At 45.3% G+C, this 21,380-nt stretch overlaps 1 protein-coding gene across 5 annotated transcripts in view; it reads left to right on the forward strand.

Moving 5' to 3' along the window:
• ATP8A1 (ATPase phospholipid transporting 8A1) overlaps positions 1–21,380 on the forward strand; it is a 263,767-nt gene that overhangs the window by 220,027 nt on the left and 22,360 nt on the right. For all 5 annotated transcript variants that reach the window (XM_077279834.1, XM_077279833.1, XM_077279835.1 and 2 more), the window contains 4 exons: positions 6,067–6,145; positions 8,799–8,860; positions 9,441–9,497; positions 10,824–10,931. In XM_077279834.1, the coding sequence (XP_077135949.1) occupies positions 6,067–6,145; positions 8,799–8,860; positions 9,441–9,497; positions 10,824–10,931 (306 nt within the window). The remainder of the gene's footprint in view (positions 1–6,066; positions 6,146–8,798; positions 8,861–9,440; positions 9,498–10,823; positions 10,932–21,380) is intronic.

Raw genomic sequence — 21,380 nt, forward strand, 5'->3', positions numbered from 1 at the left:
GGAAAGAACGTTTGTTAGGACCCCAGAGCTTGTTTTGTGGGGGAACTTCATGGCCAGGGTTGGATTCTCCTGCATGATTCCACAATACACCGTAGGACATACCTGGTCCTTCAAGGAGAGACGCTGTGCGCAGGTGCCTAATAAGGAAAGTCCCTGTGTTGGCTAAGAAGGCATTACTAGGAATTTTCTCTACCAGATAACTCCTTAAAAGAATTGTAATATATTGTATCTGCATGGAGAATATTTCACCTGACACTTGGTACCTTAGTTGTATCATCTGGGTACCTCCATTGTGTGCATAAACTGTAATATGGAAACCGGGGGCAAGCGAGGATGGGGAATTCAGCCTAAATTGGTATACCAGGAGTGCGCATGCTCCTGTTGCTCCGTGCACCTGTCGACCGCTGCGCTAGGCTTCTTCTCATAAGCCCATGGAGAATGCATGTAGTCAGTCGAGCATCTGACCTGCCCTTCCATGTTGTATAAAAGTTTCCTGATCTGTAGATTGGACCCTCACCGATTATTAAATGGGTTGTCCAGTCTTAAGCTACAAGTCTTCAAGTTCTCTATGTGACTGCAGACGTGTGAATCCTTACATCGCAGACATTTCCTCCCGTGTTAGGAGCTGTGGTGGCGTGACAGCAAGTTTCCAATTTGCATACACGTGGTCACGTGCCGACTAGATTGGCTTGACCTCGTTCAACGCAAGTGCATTGAGTGAGGCTGGAAACAGTCTAGTCGGAGTGTGGCCGGGAGAATGCAAATTATATACTTGTGATCACATGACTGCCAGCATCGGAGAATGCGCACAATGTGAGGATGCCTAAGTCTGCAGTCATATAGAGTGACTGCAGACTTGTAACTTAAGACCGGAGAACCCCTCTAAGTTATGACCTGTCCTATTGATAGGTGATGACTTGTTTTCACTAAACAACACCTTTAATTACTGACATAAAATACATAAACTATGTGAAACATGGCTGTATTTATCTTGCAAGTATATTTTGCACACACTGCCATTAGATTCCTGATGGTTGCTACTAGAACCTTTATGAAACTTGCAGTCTGATTTGTTTTGCCACCTAATAGAGAATTTCAAGTGCAAGACGTTCAGCATGTAAATCCGAACAAGCAGGGAGTGTGGGTCAGTCTAAGCTCAGAACCGAGCAGAAGTGTGAATTCTGCTGTGGATAGGAGTGTAATAGAATCCGTCATCATCATTATCATATATACACGTAATTAAAATGTATATGGAAGCTGTAAAATGGTGAACATAAGGTAAAATAAGGCGAGAAACACCAATTCAGGGCAGAAATTCTATCAAAAAGGCTCCTGACTTAAACAGGATTTTCGAGCCTCAGATATAAATATTCATATGAAACGTCACTTTATACGTCACTTTATACGTCTCTGCAGGTCATTATAGTAATTGGACGTGAGCTTGTAGGACATCTGAGAAGTTCCAAAAATATACTGTAAAGTGCTAAACCCAGTGTGTTACCCTATACGTGCACGTGACCGGCGGTAGCGGTCATACAGCCACTGCCGCCGGTCACGTGCGCTAGGTCTTAAAGTCACAGCGCCCTGTCACGTGGGAGATAAGCAAAAGCATTTATGTAGACCCCGTCACAGCAGTGATTTATTACGGATTAGAAGTCCTGTCTAATGTTTATAGAATATAACTTTGCAGTATATGGCAGCCGATCCCAGAGTTTGCATTGTAGAGTACATTAGTCCTTATGTTACACTTCTTACTGCAGCAGAAATTCTTTATATGAATAAAAAATTGAATTTGGGATGATTATAACAGCTTCATAATGAGAAACCAACAAATGCGTGAATTCACAACCACTACCTAACCTAGCCATCGGTATTTTGCCCAGTGCTGCCTATAACTTTATATTAGGAAAGAATGCTACAATTTCTGATTGCCATCTTAAAGCAGTTCACCAGGAATAAAAAAAAAAAAACATAACTAAATGAAATGGCAGTATAAAGAAATTCCTAAAAACATTTAATTAGAAAATCTCAGTTTTTGTCCAGTGAGATGATCACTATAGAATCAAAATGGCTACTGCCTTGTTTCACTGAGAGAAATCTGTTCTAAAGTGTTAGGACAGGGGCCTGTGAGCACTGATACTACTGGAGATACCAGAGGTGCTGAGGTAAGAAGAGGCTGAGCATACTGTTGTCTACCCTTTCTTTCTGATCTAATACTGGGGATACCAGAGGTACTGAGGTAAAAAGGCGCTGTCCACCCTGTCTTTACGTTACAATACTGGAGATACCAGGGGTGCTGAAATTAGCAGTGCCCAATTACACTGCTGTCCACCCTGTCTTTCTGATGTAATACTGGAGATACCAGAGGTACTGAGGTAAAAAGGCGCTGTCCACCCTGTCTTTACGTTACAATACTGGAGATACCAGGGGTGCTGAAATTAGCAGTGCCCAATTACACTGCTGTCCACCCTGTCTTTCTGATCTAATACTGGAGATACCAGAGGTACTGAGGTAAAAAAGAGACTGCTCTCACTGCTGTCCACCCTGTCTTTCAGGATCTAATACTGACGATACCAGTGGGTGCTGAGGTAAGAGCTCGGTCACGCTGCTGTGTGCACTGTCCTTCTGAATAACAATATAAGTATCTCCAGGTCACCGCGGCGGAGCTTTCTAAAGCACATGCTCACAGGCCCCTGTCCTAACAATCTGACATTGTAGCAACGTGACTGCCATTTTAATTCTCTAGTGATTACCGCTCTTAAAAAAAAAAAAAAAACTATTGTGATTTGCTAATTAAATGTATTTAGGAATTTATTTATAATGACATTTCCTTCGGGGTTTTTTTGGTTTTTTTTTTTCTATTCCCAAAGAATCACTTTAACTTTGAAAACCACTGTTCAGTCCTTTGTAACAGAATTATCCTTGAATACTAATAATTGTTTAATATTAGAAGCTCCATTGCTAGAAGACAGAATTTTGATTTAAATACTAAACTTCTTTTGCCCAGGTTGGAACACTCTGTCCCACATTCGTAGATGTATATGTATTTCTTTTTAGATCTTATTACTTTCAGGTGTCATTTTATTCTACAAGCGGTAATTTTATTATTTTTTTATTTTTTTCAAATCACCTGTGAAGATCGGGTCTTAGCTGGGTTTTCCATATAAAACCGTTCTAAAGTAATGTTTAGAAAACAATAATGATAAAACATGATCGAAAAATAAGTGTCGATTTCACTGAAAAAGTTACGAAACATTGGATTGAATTCTGCGCTGCCCGGTTGTGGTGTGCCATACACATTGCTTATCCAGACTGTACAAAAACTCTTTTTTTTTTCCGTAAATGAAGCTGTCTGCTATAGGCAATTGTAACCTGTCCTTTTAGATGTCATGCCTTATGTATTTGTCATTATGTGTACTAATGGATTACCGACCACTCTGGAGAATTGCCTGAAAGAATAAAGAGAAGATGAGGCATTGAGGCGAGGCATTGTCATCACTCGGGGCCGCATCATTCCTTATGATTAGTATTGTTATTTCTTCGGACAAATGCTTGCAACACGTTAGCGCATTTTACATGGAAAAAGGGAATTCACGTCAATATAATCAAAGTCAGACTGAGGATTTCATGGTCGACGTTTAGAAGGTGACAAAATCCATGTAGAACAATTTACCATGAACACAAATCCTATATACTCTGCTGAAGAAAAACACAAGAACAACCTTTTGTATCTTTTCTCTGGCATTACTCGCTCACTTTTGCTTATAAATTATCAACATTTTATTTATTTTTTTAAATTTTTTATTTCTCCCACAGCAAGTATTAGTCTCGCGTTGTCATAAAAACAATTATCTATCATTACAATAGGCCAGGACTTCAGAACACAGAATTTTCTGCATCAACTTTCTACTGAAAAATTAAAGTATTATGTTGCTTATCTTGGCATTTGTAACTTCAAATATTCCAGGGTTTCAAACTTTCTATGGCTGGGAAAGAGGAAAAAAAAAAAGAAAAGACACGAAGCGGAGAAAAAGTATTTTATGTGAAAGTGATTTGAGACTAGCAACCTGACAAATGGGGAATAATGCAATTAATCAAAAATCCGGCAAACCACCCAGTGATACTCCGACTGTTTTCTCTGGACGAAGTCTTGAAATTTCATATTCCACCTCCTCTCACAATCATTATTTGTATTTAATGTTATGCCGAATGAATAGGTTGGGGAATATATGCATTTCATTTATAGTGTGAGGTATGCGAGATGCTTGTTATGGAAAGGAGGGTGAAAGGTTAAAAAGGCCCCATCGGGGTTACAGGATTAGTATGTGACTAGTGTGGCCCAGAGAATGGGAGCAAAGAAACTCATTTATCTTACACCCACCTGTGCTGCCTGTCCCAGAAAACGCGGAGGTAACGATGCAGTAACCGAGGTGCAGGGAACGTTTAGGGCCGCTCGGCCATCTGCCAGTTATGGGGTTAATAGGTGGCAAGCGTTAAATGAGATCAACACTAATGCGCACGCTGAATGAAGAAGAACTCGCTCAGCCGCTAATGAATGGAAGAGGAGCAAAGTGGATTTTTTTATTACTTGATTAACTATTAATGAAAACCCCATGCGGGGGTCTTTTCCCGGTTGGATGTTGACCTTACAATATGGTTGCCACTTTGTGTAAGAATGCACCTCTAATCTCCAGCGGCTCACTAGGCCTGATTATTAATGTTGTTGTGGCTCTGAGCCGCACTTTTTTTCTCTTGTAGGTATTTGAATAAATTGTACGTATTTGACATTTTTTGCCATAAATAAATATGAATATCTCTCGTGTTTATAATATGCTAGAGATGAACGAACGGGCTGGGATAATGTGCGCTAATTGGGTGTCGTTGGCGGGCTTGAAAAATATGTTCGAGTCTCCCCCGGCTCCATGTCTCACGGCTGTTTGTTAGACAATCCCTGCATGTGTTATGGCTGTCAAACATCCGCGAAACATGCAGCCACTGGGACTCGAACATAGTGTTCAAGCACTCCGAAGACACTCGAGCATGGCGGATAACACCTTATCTGAGCATGTTTGTTCATCACTAATTATTACCGGTGCCCCATAGTCCCTCCTCAGTGCAGTGTGCCACATTCATCGAGCCCCCACAAATAAGTGACACATGGCCTAAAACTAACTCCAGGTCAACTTTGTGTTGCTTTCCAATACATGTTTCATTAGAAAACAGTCTGACATTTTTTAAGTTTTCGCTTGCTTTGATGCACTTTTAAAGATGGAGTATTTTTTTCCCCCGATGATCTCCATATTTGCCCCCGATTCATTACAACCAGTGTTTCATACGCGTAGGAATAATATGCACCAAATCCATTAAGAGACACATGCCAGAAATGATAACTCGCTTAGGGACTGGAGTACCATTTCTGTGTAAGAAGTGCTGCCACTTTTGAATAATTTGGTACACAGTGCCTCATCCGGTCCATGATTCGCCCACTGAAACTGATCATGTTTGCACCACTTCGCAAAGTGCAAGAATTTTTCGAATTTTTATAGCATTTTACCTGGTTTTCTTGGGTAAACACTGATGACTCGGGGGCAAAAATGTTTAGTTATTCATTGGTTTATTATCTGATTTATGGAATGTTTCATTATGTTGCATCTTTATAACTGTTATCAAATGCAAAACCTGTGTTTCTGATCACACTTGGAGGCTGCTACATGGTCGTCGCAATGTTACCGCAGCCATAATCTTGTACATGTAACCTAATGGGCAGATGTTATTATTTACATACTGAATAAACTCATTTGTAATATTAATATTTTTTTGTTGTAATTGATAAATGGTTCGTTTTATTTTTTCTGATTACATTTTAATTTTTTGACTTTGTTATTATTGTTTCTCTCAACACATTGTTGCTGACTTGAGAAAAGTGTTGCCTGTTTGCCTGCCAAATAGTAAAGAGTTGGGCTGGTGTCCTGACAGTCACACTTCTTGCACATCGATAAAGAGAGGTCATGCTTCGCCAGCTTCTATCTTTACAAATGAATCTCTACTCTTTCTGTATTCTTCCAGGTTTTTTGGGTTCATTGCCTGAATGGCCTCTTCCATAGTATTATCTTGTTTTGGTTCCCATTGACGGCTCTTCAGCACGGTAAGACACATCCTCTTATCGAGAACATGAAGTAGCCTGATTTGACCATTCATTTTTATTTTCTTAAGATTGAAGTTACTTACTCGCAGGTAATAAGTCCTAGCAGTCTGTCTTATCATTAATGCTGATACTTTATTTAAGATGCCATATTATCAGAGTTTCCAGGCTACTGCATGATCCAGAAACATGCTAGGATATCTCCAGTACTTGAAAAATGGTTCTTTCCATGTTTTTGTTTTTTTTTTTTTTTTTTTTAAGAATTCCAGATCATCGGTTTCATTTTTTTTCTGCCCATTATTCCCACTCCTCCTACAAGTCTTGGACATGGCCGTATTAAGACTCCATACAAGTTGTTATGGTGCCCATAGACTTAGCTCTGCCGAAACGCCATACAAATCCAGGAGAGTAACAACCACAACGTGCTCTTAGGCATGCCGTAAAACAAGCTTCTCTCAAGTGTAGGCCCATAAGGTGGAGCGGCATGGAGTATCATCCAACAGCCATACAACGTCCTAATATGAAGCTGTGTATGTGGCCTCATAGCTAAGCCCTCCTAGGATTTTGTCAAAGATTAATACACCGCCACAGCCCTGTCATGTTGGCGCCCAGGGCACATGCTGCCATCTGCATGGTACATGCTGCCATTTACACGGTACATGCTGCCATCTACACGGTACATGCTGCCATCTACACGGTACATGCTGCCATCTACACGGTACATGCTGCCGTCTACACGGTACATGCTGCCGTCTACACGGTACATGCTGCCGTCTACACGGTACATGCTGCCGTCTACACGGTACATGCTGCCGTCTACACGGTGCATGCTGCCGTCTACACGGTGCATGCTGCCGTCTACACGGTGCATGCTGCCGTCTACACGGTGCATGCTGCCGTCTACACGGTGCATGCTGCCGTCTACACGGTGCATGCTGCCGTCTACACGGTGCATGCTGCCGTCTACACGGTGCATGCTGCCGTCTACACGGTGCATGCTGCCGTCTACACGGTGCATGCTGCCGTCTACACGGTGCATGCTGCCGTCTACACGGTGCATGCTGCCGTCTACACGGTGCATGCTGCCGTCTACACGGTGCATGCTGCCGTCTACACGGTGCATGCTGCCGTCTACACGGTGCATGCTGCCGTCTACACGGTGCATGCTGCCGTCTACACGGTGCATGCTGCCGTCTACACGGTGCATGCTGCCGTCTACACGGTGCATGCTGCCGTCTACACGGTGCATGCTGCCGTCTACATTTGTTTACTTTGTACTGTAACCCTAGTGCCCGTTTTATGCCAGTAAACGTGCTAACAGAACTCTCAAATACGGATCATTTATCCGCATAAACCACGTGACTCAAATTACCAACTTTTTCTTTTTCCATTTCTAGCTTTTTAGGTAGGAGCAGGTGATTTCTCTTTTGAAATTTGTCCTGAAACCAATATTTTGGCTGTAGATCAATCCACAGAGTAAATATTGTTTCACTATATTTTCCTAAGGAAACTTTCTACCAGGTTTTCTGCAGAGGTTACATATATTATTCCACCCTGACTATTACCTGATAGGACATCTTACAGCTGCATGAAAATTGCCAACGTTTTATCCATCCACTGTGCATTATATGGCTCATTCTGACTCCTTGTCCTGAAGTTCAGATTTAGAATTTCTCTGAATACAGTATCTTGATGTGTCTTGTGGGTAAAGTGGCGTGGTCAGCTGGAATGTGCTGCCTGACTTATGGAAAAGCCACGGCGCTCATTATACATTACTTACATACGATGGGTCCGGAATCTCTATATGATTGACAAGTTTTGTGTATGGTCATATATACAATCCATGGGCAGCTTGTTCCACTCCCAATTCACGGGAATTAGGACAAATAGTTAAATTGTTTAGCAGAAAGGCCCAGTATGAACCGTGTAAAAGTGGTCAAGGGTGTGTGGGCTTTATGTGCACAATATGGCTGAACTTGTTGAGGTGAAAGATGCGCAACAGTCCAAACGATAGCCATCACTCTCATCTTCTTGAAATAAATGCTTTATTAAATCTGTAGTATAAAAGACACAAAAAATGGTTGAACAAAACAGCACAAAAATGAAAAGAGCAGAAAAATATCCTCTGTGCTCCCAGGCAACATGTTTCAGACCTACATAGTCTTTTGTCAAGCCAGGCTGACCCGGACCGGTGAGCGGATTGCTCCTTTTTCACATGACAGAGCTATGGATGAGTTTGAGGTACAGAAGAGTGAAAGGGTAGGAAAGAGAGATTGAGGTAGGAAATGGAAAGAACGTCTGATAAGAAATGGGTGTAGAAAAAAGGAGAGCGCTAGGAAATGGGTAGGAAGGAGAGCGAGGGGGTGTAGGAAAGAGAGAAGGAAGTAGAAGACAGAGAGGAGGCGGGAGCGTAGGACATAGACAGAGGCCAGTGTCCAAAAGAGAGGGGTAGGGTACAAAAGTTTGAGAGGGTGCGCGATGAGGAAGGTGTGAGTGAGGAGGTACAAAATAGAGCATTGTGCAAACGTGTAAAGAGGTGGGTTTAAAAAAGACGGAGAGTTGACTATATCGACATTGCTTTGTAATTATTTTTTATTTGGCCGGCTCGTACATATTTGATAATGTCACGGTTTTCTTTTCTCGTCTATGTATTCAGATAATGTGTTTGCAAATGGGAAAACCTCGGATTACCTTTTATTGGGAAACATCGTTTACACTGTAAGTTGATGGCGTCCTTCTGAAGCTTTTGATGTCGTTATTTTTAATGCAATTTATTCGATCTTTAGTTTATGCTTAAAATGTTAAACTTCTAGTTTTTGCCCTCCTCATTTCCTTCCATCAAAGACGGACTTCTTTCTGCCAAGTTACTACTGAGCAAACGGGTATCTATATGAGAGACATAATGGCCCACATTTAATAAGACGGGTGTTTCATCAAGCCTGCAAAGGGGAAAAATGCATGAAACTGTTATTGTCATGATGTTATATTTTGAGATAATCGTTAGTAGGGATTCTTTATTTTATATATATTTTTTAATTTTAGACACTGCAGAGATGTGTCCTCCTCCACTCATGGGCCTAGAAACAAAAGGAAGTTGATCAGATCTCTGCACTTCCTCTTTATAGCGCTGCTATCCTCTTATTGTTGGGTCCTACAGGCTCAGGACCCTTGTCCCACTGCTGCCCATTAGAGCTACACCCCTATTTTTGACAAAATGTTGCATAATGAGGATAAGCCGCCCTCACAGTTCTCATTTGTGTGTTGTCTGATGTAATGACCATCTATATTCTTGTCTTAGTTTGTGGTGATAACCGTCTGCCTAAAAGCGGGATTAGAAACATCTCATTGGACCATGGTAAGAAAACAATTTGAAGAAATGTTTTGGCAGAATATAAATAAAGGAAATATATAATTTGTTATGGGCAAAGATGGCTTTTGTATTAGCTACAGGGGTTGTTCAGTAATTTGCATTGATGACCTATACTTGGGATAGGTCATCGTACCAGATCAGTGGGGTGTTATACCCAGATCCCCCACTAATAAGATGTTCTGTCCAGATGTCCGTAGTCGTGGAGCGGAAACACACAGCTGTATACTGGGCACAATGGTGTATTGCAGGTCCATGCCTAATGATTTTGCATAGTATTGGATCTGCAGCACCCGGCAGCGACCACTACACAGTTCATGTAGCTGGGTAGCTCCTCTCCACAACCGATCCAGGGTTGTCCAGAAATTCCAAAACAGTCCATAAAAATTGGTCACTTTTCTGACGTGTGTAAAAAGAAAAATGTAAAGTGTTTTTTTTTTTGTTTGTTTTTTTAATGATGACTACATTTATAGAGATTATTACAACAGTAATTATCATCATTTTACAGTCCACAGTGAATGCAGCCTATATTTTAATATCAGAATTATGGTCTGGAGATGCATATCACTTACAGTCATATTGATTTATTATGGTTTTCCAATGTGTCCATAAATATTGCCTGTCTGTGATTTTTTTGATAAGCCGTCCAGACAAAGAAAAAAGGAAAGTTGGCAAGCCTGAACAGATCACATCCAACCAGCATGAGGAACATCTATTTGGGAGGGAGTATAGGTAGTAGACCCCACCAATCTGATATTGATGACCTAGCCTAAGGATAGGCAATCAATAATAAAGTACTGGACAACCACAGTAATACAGAGCGCATAGAAACCATGATATTCAGTGTATATAGGATAGAAAGTCATGAATCTTAAAATATCATTCATTTCCAAGTACATACTGTTTACTGCGTCTATTTTGTTAAAGTGTACCAACCATCTCGCCTTGTTTTTTATGTATTATACCCCATTACTTGTTCTTCCCATCAGTGGGTGTCCGGGTCAAGAAATCCTCATTGAACTGAAACTGATCTGAAGCACAAGGCCCATCAGGCACAAGAGCTCAGTTCCTGATTGAGCGTATAGACAGAGTGGTGTACAGTCCCATTGACCTTCTATGGAGCCTTTACGCCACTCTGTGCGCATGCTTATGCAGGTGCGGAGCAATTCTGCCTCATGAGCAGCTTACTTTATGGCAGTTTTAAGAGCGATCAGGTTCCTATTCAATGCTGATACATTGAGAAATATGCCTGCATCATGTTAGGATTTGTTTTTCTTCTCAAAATCTATATCTTGTTTCATGTATTCTCACTAGTTCAGCCATGTGGCTATATGGGGCAGTATCCTGCTATGGATCGTGTTCTTTGGAGTCTATTCCTCCTTGTGGCCAGCCATTCCTCTAGCTCCTGACATGTCTGGAGAGGTACGATGCTTTCTGATTTTATCACTTTTTATTAAATGTAGAGATGAGCTGATCTTTTCAAATGTACTAGAATTAATGAAATTTCCCATAAAAATCCCAATTTGTCGTGAATTGAATGTACTCCAAAGCCTCCAATTGCCCTGAAAAATGTGTATGACCTTATCCTTCCTCACACACTAGTCTTCATCACTGTGCTGTAGCACATTAGTTTGTTTGGCTTATTATGGCTTTCTCTCCTGATCTCTATGGCTAATCTGTGAGCTATGACATCATCCCACTATCCAGATTCACCCCAAAATGACTGCTACACTGCTCAAAAAAAAAGGTAACACTAAAATACCACATCCTAGATATCTCTGAATGAAATATTCCAGTTGCAAATTTATATTCATTGCATAGTGGAATGTGTTAAGATCAATAAAACATAACAATTATCAATGTAAATCAAAATGAATATCCCATGGAGGTCTGGATTTGGAATGATACTCAAAATCAAAGTGGAAAATCAAATTACAGGCTGATCCAACTTCAGTGGAAATGCCTCATGACAAGGAAAAGATGCTCAGTATTGTGTGTGGCCTCCACCTGCCTGTAGGACCTCCCTACAATGCCTGGGCATGCTCCTGATGAGGCAGCAGAAGGTCTCCTGAGTGATCTCCTCCCAGAACTGGACTAAAACATCTGCCAACTCCTGGACAGTCTGTGGTGCAACTTGACATTGGTGGATGGAGCAAGACATAATGTCCCAGATGTGCTGAATCGGATTCAGGTCTGGGGAACGGACGGGCCAGTCCATAGCTTCAATGCCTTCATCTTGCAGGAACTGCTGACACACTCCAGCCACATGACGTCTTACATTTTCCTGCATTAGGAAGAGCCCAGGGCCAACCGCACCAGCATATGGTCTCACAAGGGGTCTGAGGATCTCATCCCGGTACCTAATGGCAGTCAGGCTACCTCTGGCGAGCACATGGAGGGCTGTGTGGCCCTCCAAAGAAATGCCACCCCACACCATTACTGAACCACTGCCAAACCAGTCATGCTGAAGGATGTTGCAGGCAGCAGATCTCTCTCCACGGCATCTCCAGACTTTGTCACGTCTGTTACATTTGCTCAGTGTGAACCTGCTTTCATCTGTGAAGAGCACAGGGCGCCAGTGGCGAATTTGCCAATCCTGGTGTTCCATGGCAAATGCCAATCGTCCTGCACGGTGTTGGGCTGTGAGCACAACCCCCATCTGTGGACGTTGGGCACTCAGACCATCCTCATGGAGTCGTTTCTAACAGTTTGTGCAGACACATGCACATTTGTGGTCTGCTGGAGGTCATTTTGCAGGGCTCTGGCAGTGCTCCTCCTGTTCCTCCTTGCGCAAAGGTGGAGGTAGCGGTCCTGCTGCTGGGTTGTTGCCATGCTACGTCCCCCTCCACATCTCCTGGTGTACTAGCCTGTCTCTTGGCAGCGCCTCCAGCCTCTGGACACTACGCTGACAGACACAGCAAACCTTGCCACAGCTCGCATTGATGTGCCATCCTGGATGAGCTGCACTACCTGAGCCACTTGTGTGGGTTGTAGAGTCTCATGCTACCATGAGTGTGAAAGCACAATCAACTTTCAAAAGTGACCAAAACATCAGCCAGAAAGCATTGGTACTGAGATGTGGTCTGTGGTCCCCACCTGCAGAACCACTCCTTTGAGGGTGTCTTGATAATTGCCAATTTCTAACTGTTGTCTATTCCATTTGCACAACAGCATGTGAAATTGATTGTCAAACAATGTTGCTTCCTAAGTGGACAGTTTGATTTCACAGAAGTTTGATTTACTTGGAGTTATATTCTGTTGTTTAAGTGTTCCTTTTACTTTTTTGAGCAGTGTATATTCCCTGATACTGCTTTTATAAAGGCTGTGATGGTCCCTGCTGATTGGCTGAGCAATACCACGTCTTGTGATGGCTGCAAGGCATTATAGGGAAGCCAATCTCAGGTCATGTGATCCTCTTCTGGCTGATAAAATCTTCAATGTGTAAGGTTATGTGCACAGGTTCAGTATTTATACCAGAAAAATCTGCTGCCAATACTGATGGGTTGGCAGGAAAAGTACAGCATAAAATACATGTGTTTTAACATTCATTAGTATAGGCAGCATCAATAGTAAAAAGTTGGTCACACTTGTCAAGGACCAACCTGTCAATCAGTTTTCCAAGCGATGATACAGATCTCTTGGAAAACGCTAGCAGTCTGCAAGCTAATTACGCTTGTAAAACGCTAGTGTTTAGCGGGAAAACGCATGCCAGTTCCGCATGCGTTTTACCTGCAGCACAGTTGCGGAATTGCCGCGGAAATTCCAGACGTTTGCACATAGCCTAAAGCTGTTTTTAAAATGCAGCTATATTATGGATTTCTAAAAGCAGCCTGAGTTTTGCAATCCAAATAGGGGATAATTGCTGGGAGTTTTACATATGGACTCATATTTTTTGTAATGTGTCAAAAAAGGTATTAAAATTTCAGTACCTTTTTTTTTCTTTAACCCTTTTTGTTCCATTTTCTGAAGCTGGCAGCGTTATACACATCCCCCACTGTCTCCCGACCTGTGTTGTATATGGCTGTAAATTCCTCCACCTGACTAAACAGTGAATGTGTGAAGCAGAGTCCGGCGCTCTAGAGAAATGATTTATGCTGCTACATATTTATATCGTATTCATCGCTGAGCCTGAATACGTCATTCTGCCCTAGTACACATTTCACTGTAAAGGTAAAAGTTGTATTTCTACTAACTTCTTGCGTCTCTTTTGAGCCCCCTATGGGTTAAGTGCATTTTTGTTTTCTATTCCTATATATTTCTGATGGATAGCGAGTTAAAAGGGATTCCAGTGACCGGTTATCACACATTACTGGGCTAACCGTGCTCTAGTAATGGAAGAACACAGCCGAGAGTCCGGGGTCACGGCCCGCAGAATGCAGCCGAGAGTCCGAGGGTCACGGCCCGCAGGATGCGGCCGAGAGTCTGAGGTCACGGCCCGCAGAATGCGGCCGAGAGTCCGGGGGTCACGGCCCGCAGGATGCGGCCGAGAGTCCGGGGGTCACGGCCTGCAGGGTGCGGCCGGGAGTCCGGGGGTCACGGCCTGCAGGGTGCGGCCGGGAGTCCGGGGGTCACGGCCTGCAGGGTGCGGCCGAGAGTCCGGGGGTCACGGCCCGCAGGGTGCGGCCGAGAGTCCGGGGGTCACGGCCCGCAGGGTGCGGCCGGGAGTCCGGGGGTCACGGCCCGCAGGGTGCGGCCGAGAGTCCGGGGGTCACGGCCCGCAGGGTGCGTCCGGGGGTCACGGCCCGCAGGGTGCGGCCGAGAGTCCGGGGGTCACGGCCCGCAGGGTGCGGCCGAGAGTCCGGGGGTCACGGCCCGCAGGGTGCGGCCGGGAGTCCGGGGGTCACGGCCCGCAGGGTGCGGCCGGGGGTCACGGCCCGCAGGGTGCGGCCGGGGGTCACGGCCCGCAGGGTGCGGCCGGGAGTCCGGGGTTCACGGCCCGCAGGGTGCGGCCGGGAGTCCGATGGTTCACGGCCCGCAGGGTGCGGCCGGGAGTCCGGGGGTCACGGCCCGCAGGGTGCGGCCGAGAGTCCGGGGGTCACGGCCCGCAGGGTGCGGCCGGGAGTCCGGGGGTCACGGCCCGCAGGGTGCGGCCGAGAGTCCGGGGGTCACGGCCCGCAGGGTGCGGCCGGGAGTCCGGGGGTCACGGCCCGCAGGGTGCGGCCGAGAGTCCGGGGGTCACGGCCCGCAGGGTGCGGCCGGGAGTCCGGGGTTCACGGCCCGCAGGGTGCGGCCGGGAGTCCAATGGTTCACGGCCCGCAGGGTGCGGCCGGGAGTCAGGGGGTCACGGCCCGCAGGGTGCGGCCGGGAGTCCGGGGGTCACGGCCCGCAGGGTGCGGCCGGGGGTCACGGCCCGCAGGGTGCGGCCGGGAGTCCGGGGGTCACGGCCCGCAGGGTGCGGCCGGGGGTCACGGCCCGCAGGGTGCGGCCGGGAGTCCGGGGGTCACGGCCCGCAGGGTGCGGCCGGGGGTCACGGCCCGCAGGGTGCGGCCGGGGGTCATGGCCCGCAGGGTGCGGCCGGGGGTCACGGCCCGCAGGGTGCGGCCGGGGGTCACGGCCCGCAGGGTGCGGCCGGGGGTCACGGCCCGCAGGGTGCGGCCGGGGGTCACGGCCCGCAGGGTGCGGCCGGGGGTCACGGCCCGCAGGGTGCGGCCGGGGGTCACGGCCCGCAGGGTGCGGCCGGGGGTCACGGCCCGCAGGGTGCGGCCGGGGGTCACGGCCCGCAGGGTGCGGCCGGGGGTCACGGCCCGCAGGGTGCGGCCGGGGGTCACGGCCCGCAGGGTGCGGCCGGGGGTCACGGCCCGCAGGGTGCGGCCGGGGGTCACGGCCCGCAGGGTGCGGCCGGGGGTCACGGCCCGCAGGGTGCGGCCGGGGGTCACGGCCCGCAGGGTGCGGCCGGGGGTCACGGCCCGCAGGGTGCGGCCGGGGGTCACGGCTGCTGCTCCTGAAAATTGTGGCCACCATTTGTATTGCCCCCTGTTCTTATTATTCACAAAAATTGACTCAAATGGTGCTTATATTTTGGTGACTTTAACCCCTTCCCGACTGTCCTCCGCTCCCCTCCGTCCTCCTATCCACAGTCCGATCTCACCCCCCGCTGTCCGATCCCACCCCCGCATACTTACCGAGCTCTGGTGTCCGTCCGTCTTCTCCATGGGCGCCGCCGTCTTCCAAAATGGCGGGTGCATGCACAGTGCATCCGCCGAATCTGCCGGCTGGCAGATTCGTTCCAGGTACATTTTGATCGCCGTGATAGGTTCTATCACAGTGATGAAAACAAAAAAAAATAAAAATAACCCCCCCCCCCTTTATCACCTTCATAGGTAGGGAACATAATAAAATAAAGAAAATGTATTTACTTTTATTTGTCCACTAGGGTTAGGGTTAGAATTAGGGTTAGAACTAGGGTTAGGGTTGCAATTAGGGTTAGGGGTAGAATTAGGGTTAGGGTTGCAATTAGGGTTAGAATTAGGCTATGTGCACACGGTGCGGATTTGGCTGCGGATCCGCTGCTGCGGATTCGTAGCAGTTTTCCATCACGTTTACAGTACCATGTAAACCTATGGAAAACCAAATCCGCTGTGCCTATGGTGCGGAAAATACCACGTAGAAACACTGCGTTGTATTTTCCACAGCATCTCAATTCTTTGTGCGGATTCTGCAGCGTTTTAAACCTGTTCCTCAATAGGAATCCGTAGGTGAAATCCGCACAAAAAACACTGGCAATCCGCGGTAAATCCGCAGGTAAAACGCAGTGCGTCTTTACCTTCGGATTTTTCAAAAACTGCGAAAAATCCTCACACGAATCCGCAACGTGGGCACATAGCCTTAGGGTTAGGGTTGGAACTAGAGTTAGGGTTAGGATTAGGGTTGGAAATAGGGTTAGGCTTGTGGTTAGGGTTGGGATTAGGGTTAGGGGTGTGTTGGGGTTAGGGCTGTGGTTAGGGTTAGGGTTGGGATTAGGGTTAGGGTTGTGGTAAGGGGTGTGCTGGAGTTAGGGTTGTGATTAGGGTTATGGCTAGAGTTGGGATTAGGGTAGGGGTGTGTTGGGGTTGGTGTTATAATTGAGGGGTTTCAACTGTTTAGGCACATCAGGGGTCTCCAAACGCGACATGGCGCCACCATTGATTCCAGCCAATCTTGCATTCAAAAAGTCAAATGGTGCTCCCTCCCTTCTGAGCCCCTATGTGTGCCCAAACAGTGGTTTACCCAAACATATGGGATATCAGCGTACTGAGGACAAACTGGACAACAACTATTGGGGTCTAATTTCTCCTGATACCCTTGTGAAAATAAAAAATTGCTTGCTAATTTTGAGGAAAGAAAAATGATTTTTTTTATTTTCACGGCTCTGCGTTACAAACTTCTATGAAGCACTTGGGGGTTCAAAGTGCTCACCACTAGTGTTGAGCATTCCGATACCGCAAGTATCGGGTATCGGCCGATATTTGCTGTATCGGAATTCCGATACCGAGTTCCGATATTTTTGTGAAATCGGAATCGGAAGTTCCCAGTGTATGGTTTCCAGGGTCTGGAGGAGAGGAAACTCTCCTTTAGGCCCTGGGATCCATATTCATATAAAAAATAAAGAATTAAAATAAAAAATATGGATATACTTACCCGTCCGGCGGCTCCTGGACCTTACCGATGTAACCGGCAGCCTCCGTTCCTAAGAATGCAGTGAGTTTTAAGACCTGCGATGACGTCGCGGCTTGTGATTGGTCGCGTGACCGCTCACGCGACCAATCACAAGCCGCGGCGTCATCGAAGGTCCTTCACTCCTCATTCTTAGGAACGGAGGCTGCCGGTTACATCGGTAAGGTCCAGGGGCCGCCGGACGGGTGAGTATATCCATATTTTTTATTTTAATTCTTTATTTTTTACATGAATATGGATCCCAGGGCCTGAAGGGGAGTTTCCTCTCCTTCAGACCCTGTGAACCATCCAGGATACCTTCCGATACTTGTGTCCCATTGACTTACATTGGTATCAGGTATCGGTATCGGCGATATACGATATTTTTTGGATATCGGCCGATACCATCCGATACCGATACCTTTGAGTATCGGAAGGTATCGCTCAACACTACTCACCACACATCTAGATAAGTTCCTTGGGGGGTCTAGTTTCCAAAATGGGGTAACTAGTGGGGGGTTTCTACTGTTTAGGCACATCAGGGGCTCTGCAAACGTAACATGACACCCGCAGACCATTCCATCAAAGTCTGAATTCCAAAACGTCACTACTTCCCTTCCGAGCCCTGACGTGTGCCCAAACAGTGGTTTACCCCCACATATGGGGTATCGGCGTACTCAGGATAATCTGATTTTTTGTTTGCACGGCTTTGCATTATAAACTTCTGTGAAGCACTTGGGGGTTCAAAGTGCTCCTTGCACATCTAGATTAATTCCTTGGGAGGTCTAGTTTCCAAAATAAGGTCACTTGTGGGGGATGGCAAATGGCGCTCCTATCCTTCCGAGCCTTGCCGTGCGCCCAAACAGTGGTTTGTGACCACATATGAGGTATCGGTGTACTCAGGACAAATTGCCCAACACATTTTAGGATCCATTTTATCCTGTTGCCCATGTAAAAATGAAAAAATTGAGGCTAAAATAATTTTTTTGTGAAATAAAAAAAAAAAAGTACTTTTTCATTTTTACAGATTTGTGAAGCACCTGGGGGTTCAAAGTGCTCACTATACATCTAGATAAGTTCCTTGGGGGGGGGGGGGGTGTCTAGTTTCCAAAATGGGGTCACTTGTGGGGGAGCTCCAATGTTTAGGCACACAGGAGCTCTCCAAACGCGACATGGTGTCCGCTAACGATTGGAGCTAATTTTTCATTCAAAAAGTGAAATGGCGCTCCTTCCCTTCTGAACCCTGTCGTGCGCCCCAACAGTGGTTCCCCCCACATATGGGGTATCGGTGTACTCAGGACAAATTGTACAACAACTTTCGCGGTCCAGTTTCTCCTTTTACCCTTCGAAAAATAAAAAAAATTGTTGCTGAAAGATCATTTTTGTGGCTAAAAAGTTAAATGTTAATTTTTTCCTTCCATGTTGCTTCTGCTGCTGTGAAGCACCTGAAGGGTTAATAAACTTCTTGAATGTGGTTTTGAGCACCTTGAGGGGTGCAGTTTTTAGAATGGTGTCACTTTTGGGTATTTTCAGCCATGTAGACCCCTCAAACTGACTTCAAATGTGAGGTGGTCCCTAAAAAAATGGTTTTGTAAATTTTGTTGTAAAAATGAGAAATCACTGGTCAAATTTTAACCCTTATAACTTCCTAGCAAAAAAAATTTTGTTTCCAAAATTGTGCTGATGTAAAGTAGACATGTGGGTAATGTTATTTATTAACTATTTTGTGTCACATAACTCTCTGGTTTAACAGAATAAAAATGCAAAATTTGAAAATTGCGAAATTTTCAAAATTTTCATAAAATTTCCGATTTTTTTCACAAATAAACGCAAAAATTATTGGACCTAAATTTACTACTAACATGAAGCCCAATATGTCACGAAAAAACAGTCTAAGAATCGCTAGGATCCGTTGAAGCGTTCCTGAGTTATTACCTCATAAAGGGACACTGGTCAGAATTGCAAAAAATGGCCAGGTCATTAAGGTCAAAATATATTATAGGAAAACACCGTGTGCACTGCTATAACTGGTGCAGAGACTAGGTACCCAAATCCTTCTATAAACAGAAAAAGAAGTCTCGCACTCAACTTGAGTATGTTTGTAGATTTATTTGGTGCTGAAGTAGCACTGGAGAAACGTTTCAGCCCCAATTAGGCTTTCATCAGTCACGTGCTATGTCTTGCACGCTGTATGATCTTAAGTGGTGATCAGGATACAAGTCCTGTGTGATGCACTGGGTGGTCACCTTGTGGGAACGTATGCTGGTAATGAGAACCGGATATTGAGTGAATAGTGGATCACTCAGATGAACTGGCTCGGGTAACTGGTAATCCGTACGGAGGTGACCAGATAGGAAATACCGTGGCTGGAGGGGAGCCGCTGTGGATACCGCGTCTGTGAGGATCACGTCTACTCCACAGCGGCTCCCCTCCAGCCATGGTATTTCCTATCTGGTCACCTCCGTACGGATTACCAGTTACCCGAGCCAGTTCATCTGAGTGATCCACTATTCACTCAATATCCGGTTCTCATTACCAGCATACGTTCCCACAAGGTGACCACCCAGTGCATCACACAGGACTTGTATCCTGATCACCACTTAAGATCATACAGCGTGCAAGACATAGCACGTGACTGATGAAAGCCTAATTGGGGCTGAAACGTTTCTCCAGTGCTACTTCAGCACCAAATAAATCTACAAACATACTCAAGTTGAGTGCGAGACTTCTTTTTCTATTAAGGTCAAAATAGGCTGGGTCATGAAGGGGTTAAAATCACTAAAATACTGTCATGGCTTCCAATTGTGAAAGGAGCAATTTGGATAATTAGTAAGGAATTGCTAATTCTATTTTTTTTTTTTTTTTTGCAAATAAAGCATCAAGGCTTCTCCAGCCGAGATAAAATCCAACGTGTTTTGCCATGTTGGCATTCCTACACATTGTCTGCTTTTTAGCCTCCATCAATATCATTGGCTTTCGATGCTGCCAGTCCTCCCCAGATTTTCTTTCTTTTTTCCCCCACTCTCTCACCCTTTTCCTCATTCTCTCGTACTGGCCTTTCCGAGTGCCTATTTTGCCTTACAAGTCGTGTTTTTATGTTAAATGGTTTATTTTTCTTGTAATTTTCATTCTGAAATCTTGCAATTTTCACACTAGCCACTAGGCCTAATTCTAGCCTCATACTTCGTGCGTGAACATAAAAGGGAATCTGTCAGGAGGATCAACCCTTCTGAGCCGTCTATATGGGCATGTAGGTTTTAGAAAGCTGAATAAAATGATACCTTGATATTTGTGATCTGATGTCTTATTCCAGAGAAATCCTAATTTTTCTTAATGTAAATGAGCTGTTAATATCTCTGGGCCGGAGACTGATCAGTATGAGGATCTGCCTCCAGAGATAATTTTATATAAAAGGAGTTGTTAGCAGTGTGAGACATGGAGCGAACACAGAGCTGTAGAACTGTACTCTGTCTTCTTACAAACTCATTTGCTGCAGCTCTGCTCTATTGGAACACTGTCAGCCTGTGAGCAGGAAGCTGAGAACTAAACCTCCAGAGGTGTCCGGTATAATCGCACACTGCTCTGCCGTGACATCAGGAAAGCAGAGAGCGGCCATTACATATCACACTGGTAACTCACCCTTTTATTTACAATAATTTTTGGTGGCAGGTAAGTTTTGGGGTTTGTATACAGCTTTGTAAGAGTGACCGCACAGACCCATAAACTTACTATTTAACCCGTACACCACCCTGGGCACGCAGCTCTTGCAAGATTTGTGCACTTCAGAGTTGTCTTATGGAAACTACCTGGCATCAGGTTAACTAGTTCTCTATTGATAATCTCCTGTTGATAAAACAGTGATTTTATTAAAACTACAGCAATCAGCCCAGTAAATGACACGTTGCTGGAATGAGGGTCTCTGTCTCTACATAATGCTGTTGACAGATTAGGAAGTAAAAACCTTCTGATATTTCCTCTTAATTAGCACATAGGGTCCATCTTTCTAGGCTTTATGCCTTGCATATACAGTATATAAATGTATCATGACTTTTGTTTTATGTAGAGTGCCTTGAAAAAGTAAATTGCCTCTTCAGCGAGGAAGAAGGCTTGAACTCTAGCACCACCTATTGGAAGTGGCAATCCTAAAAGGCAATAGCAACCCTTTAACGAACCTTTCCATATGACTTGGCATAAAAGTCAAACCAGAATCTCAATTTGCAGACACGGAGTTTCAGGGTA

Source organism: Ranitomeya variabilis, chromosome 1, assembly GCF_051348905.1.
Source record: "Ranitomeya variabilis isolate aRanVar5 chromosome 1, aRanVar5.hap1, whole genome shotgun sequence".
Taxonomy (NCBI): Eukaryota; Metazoa; Chordata; class Amphibia; order Anura; family Dendrobatidae; genus Ranitomeya; species Ranitomeya variabilis.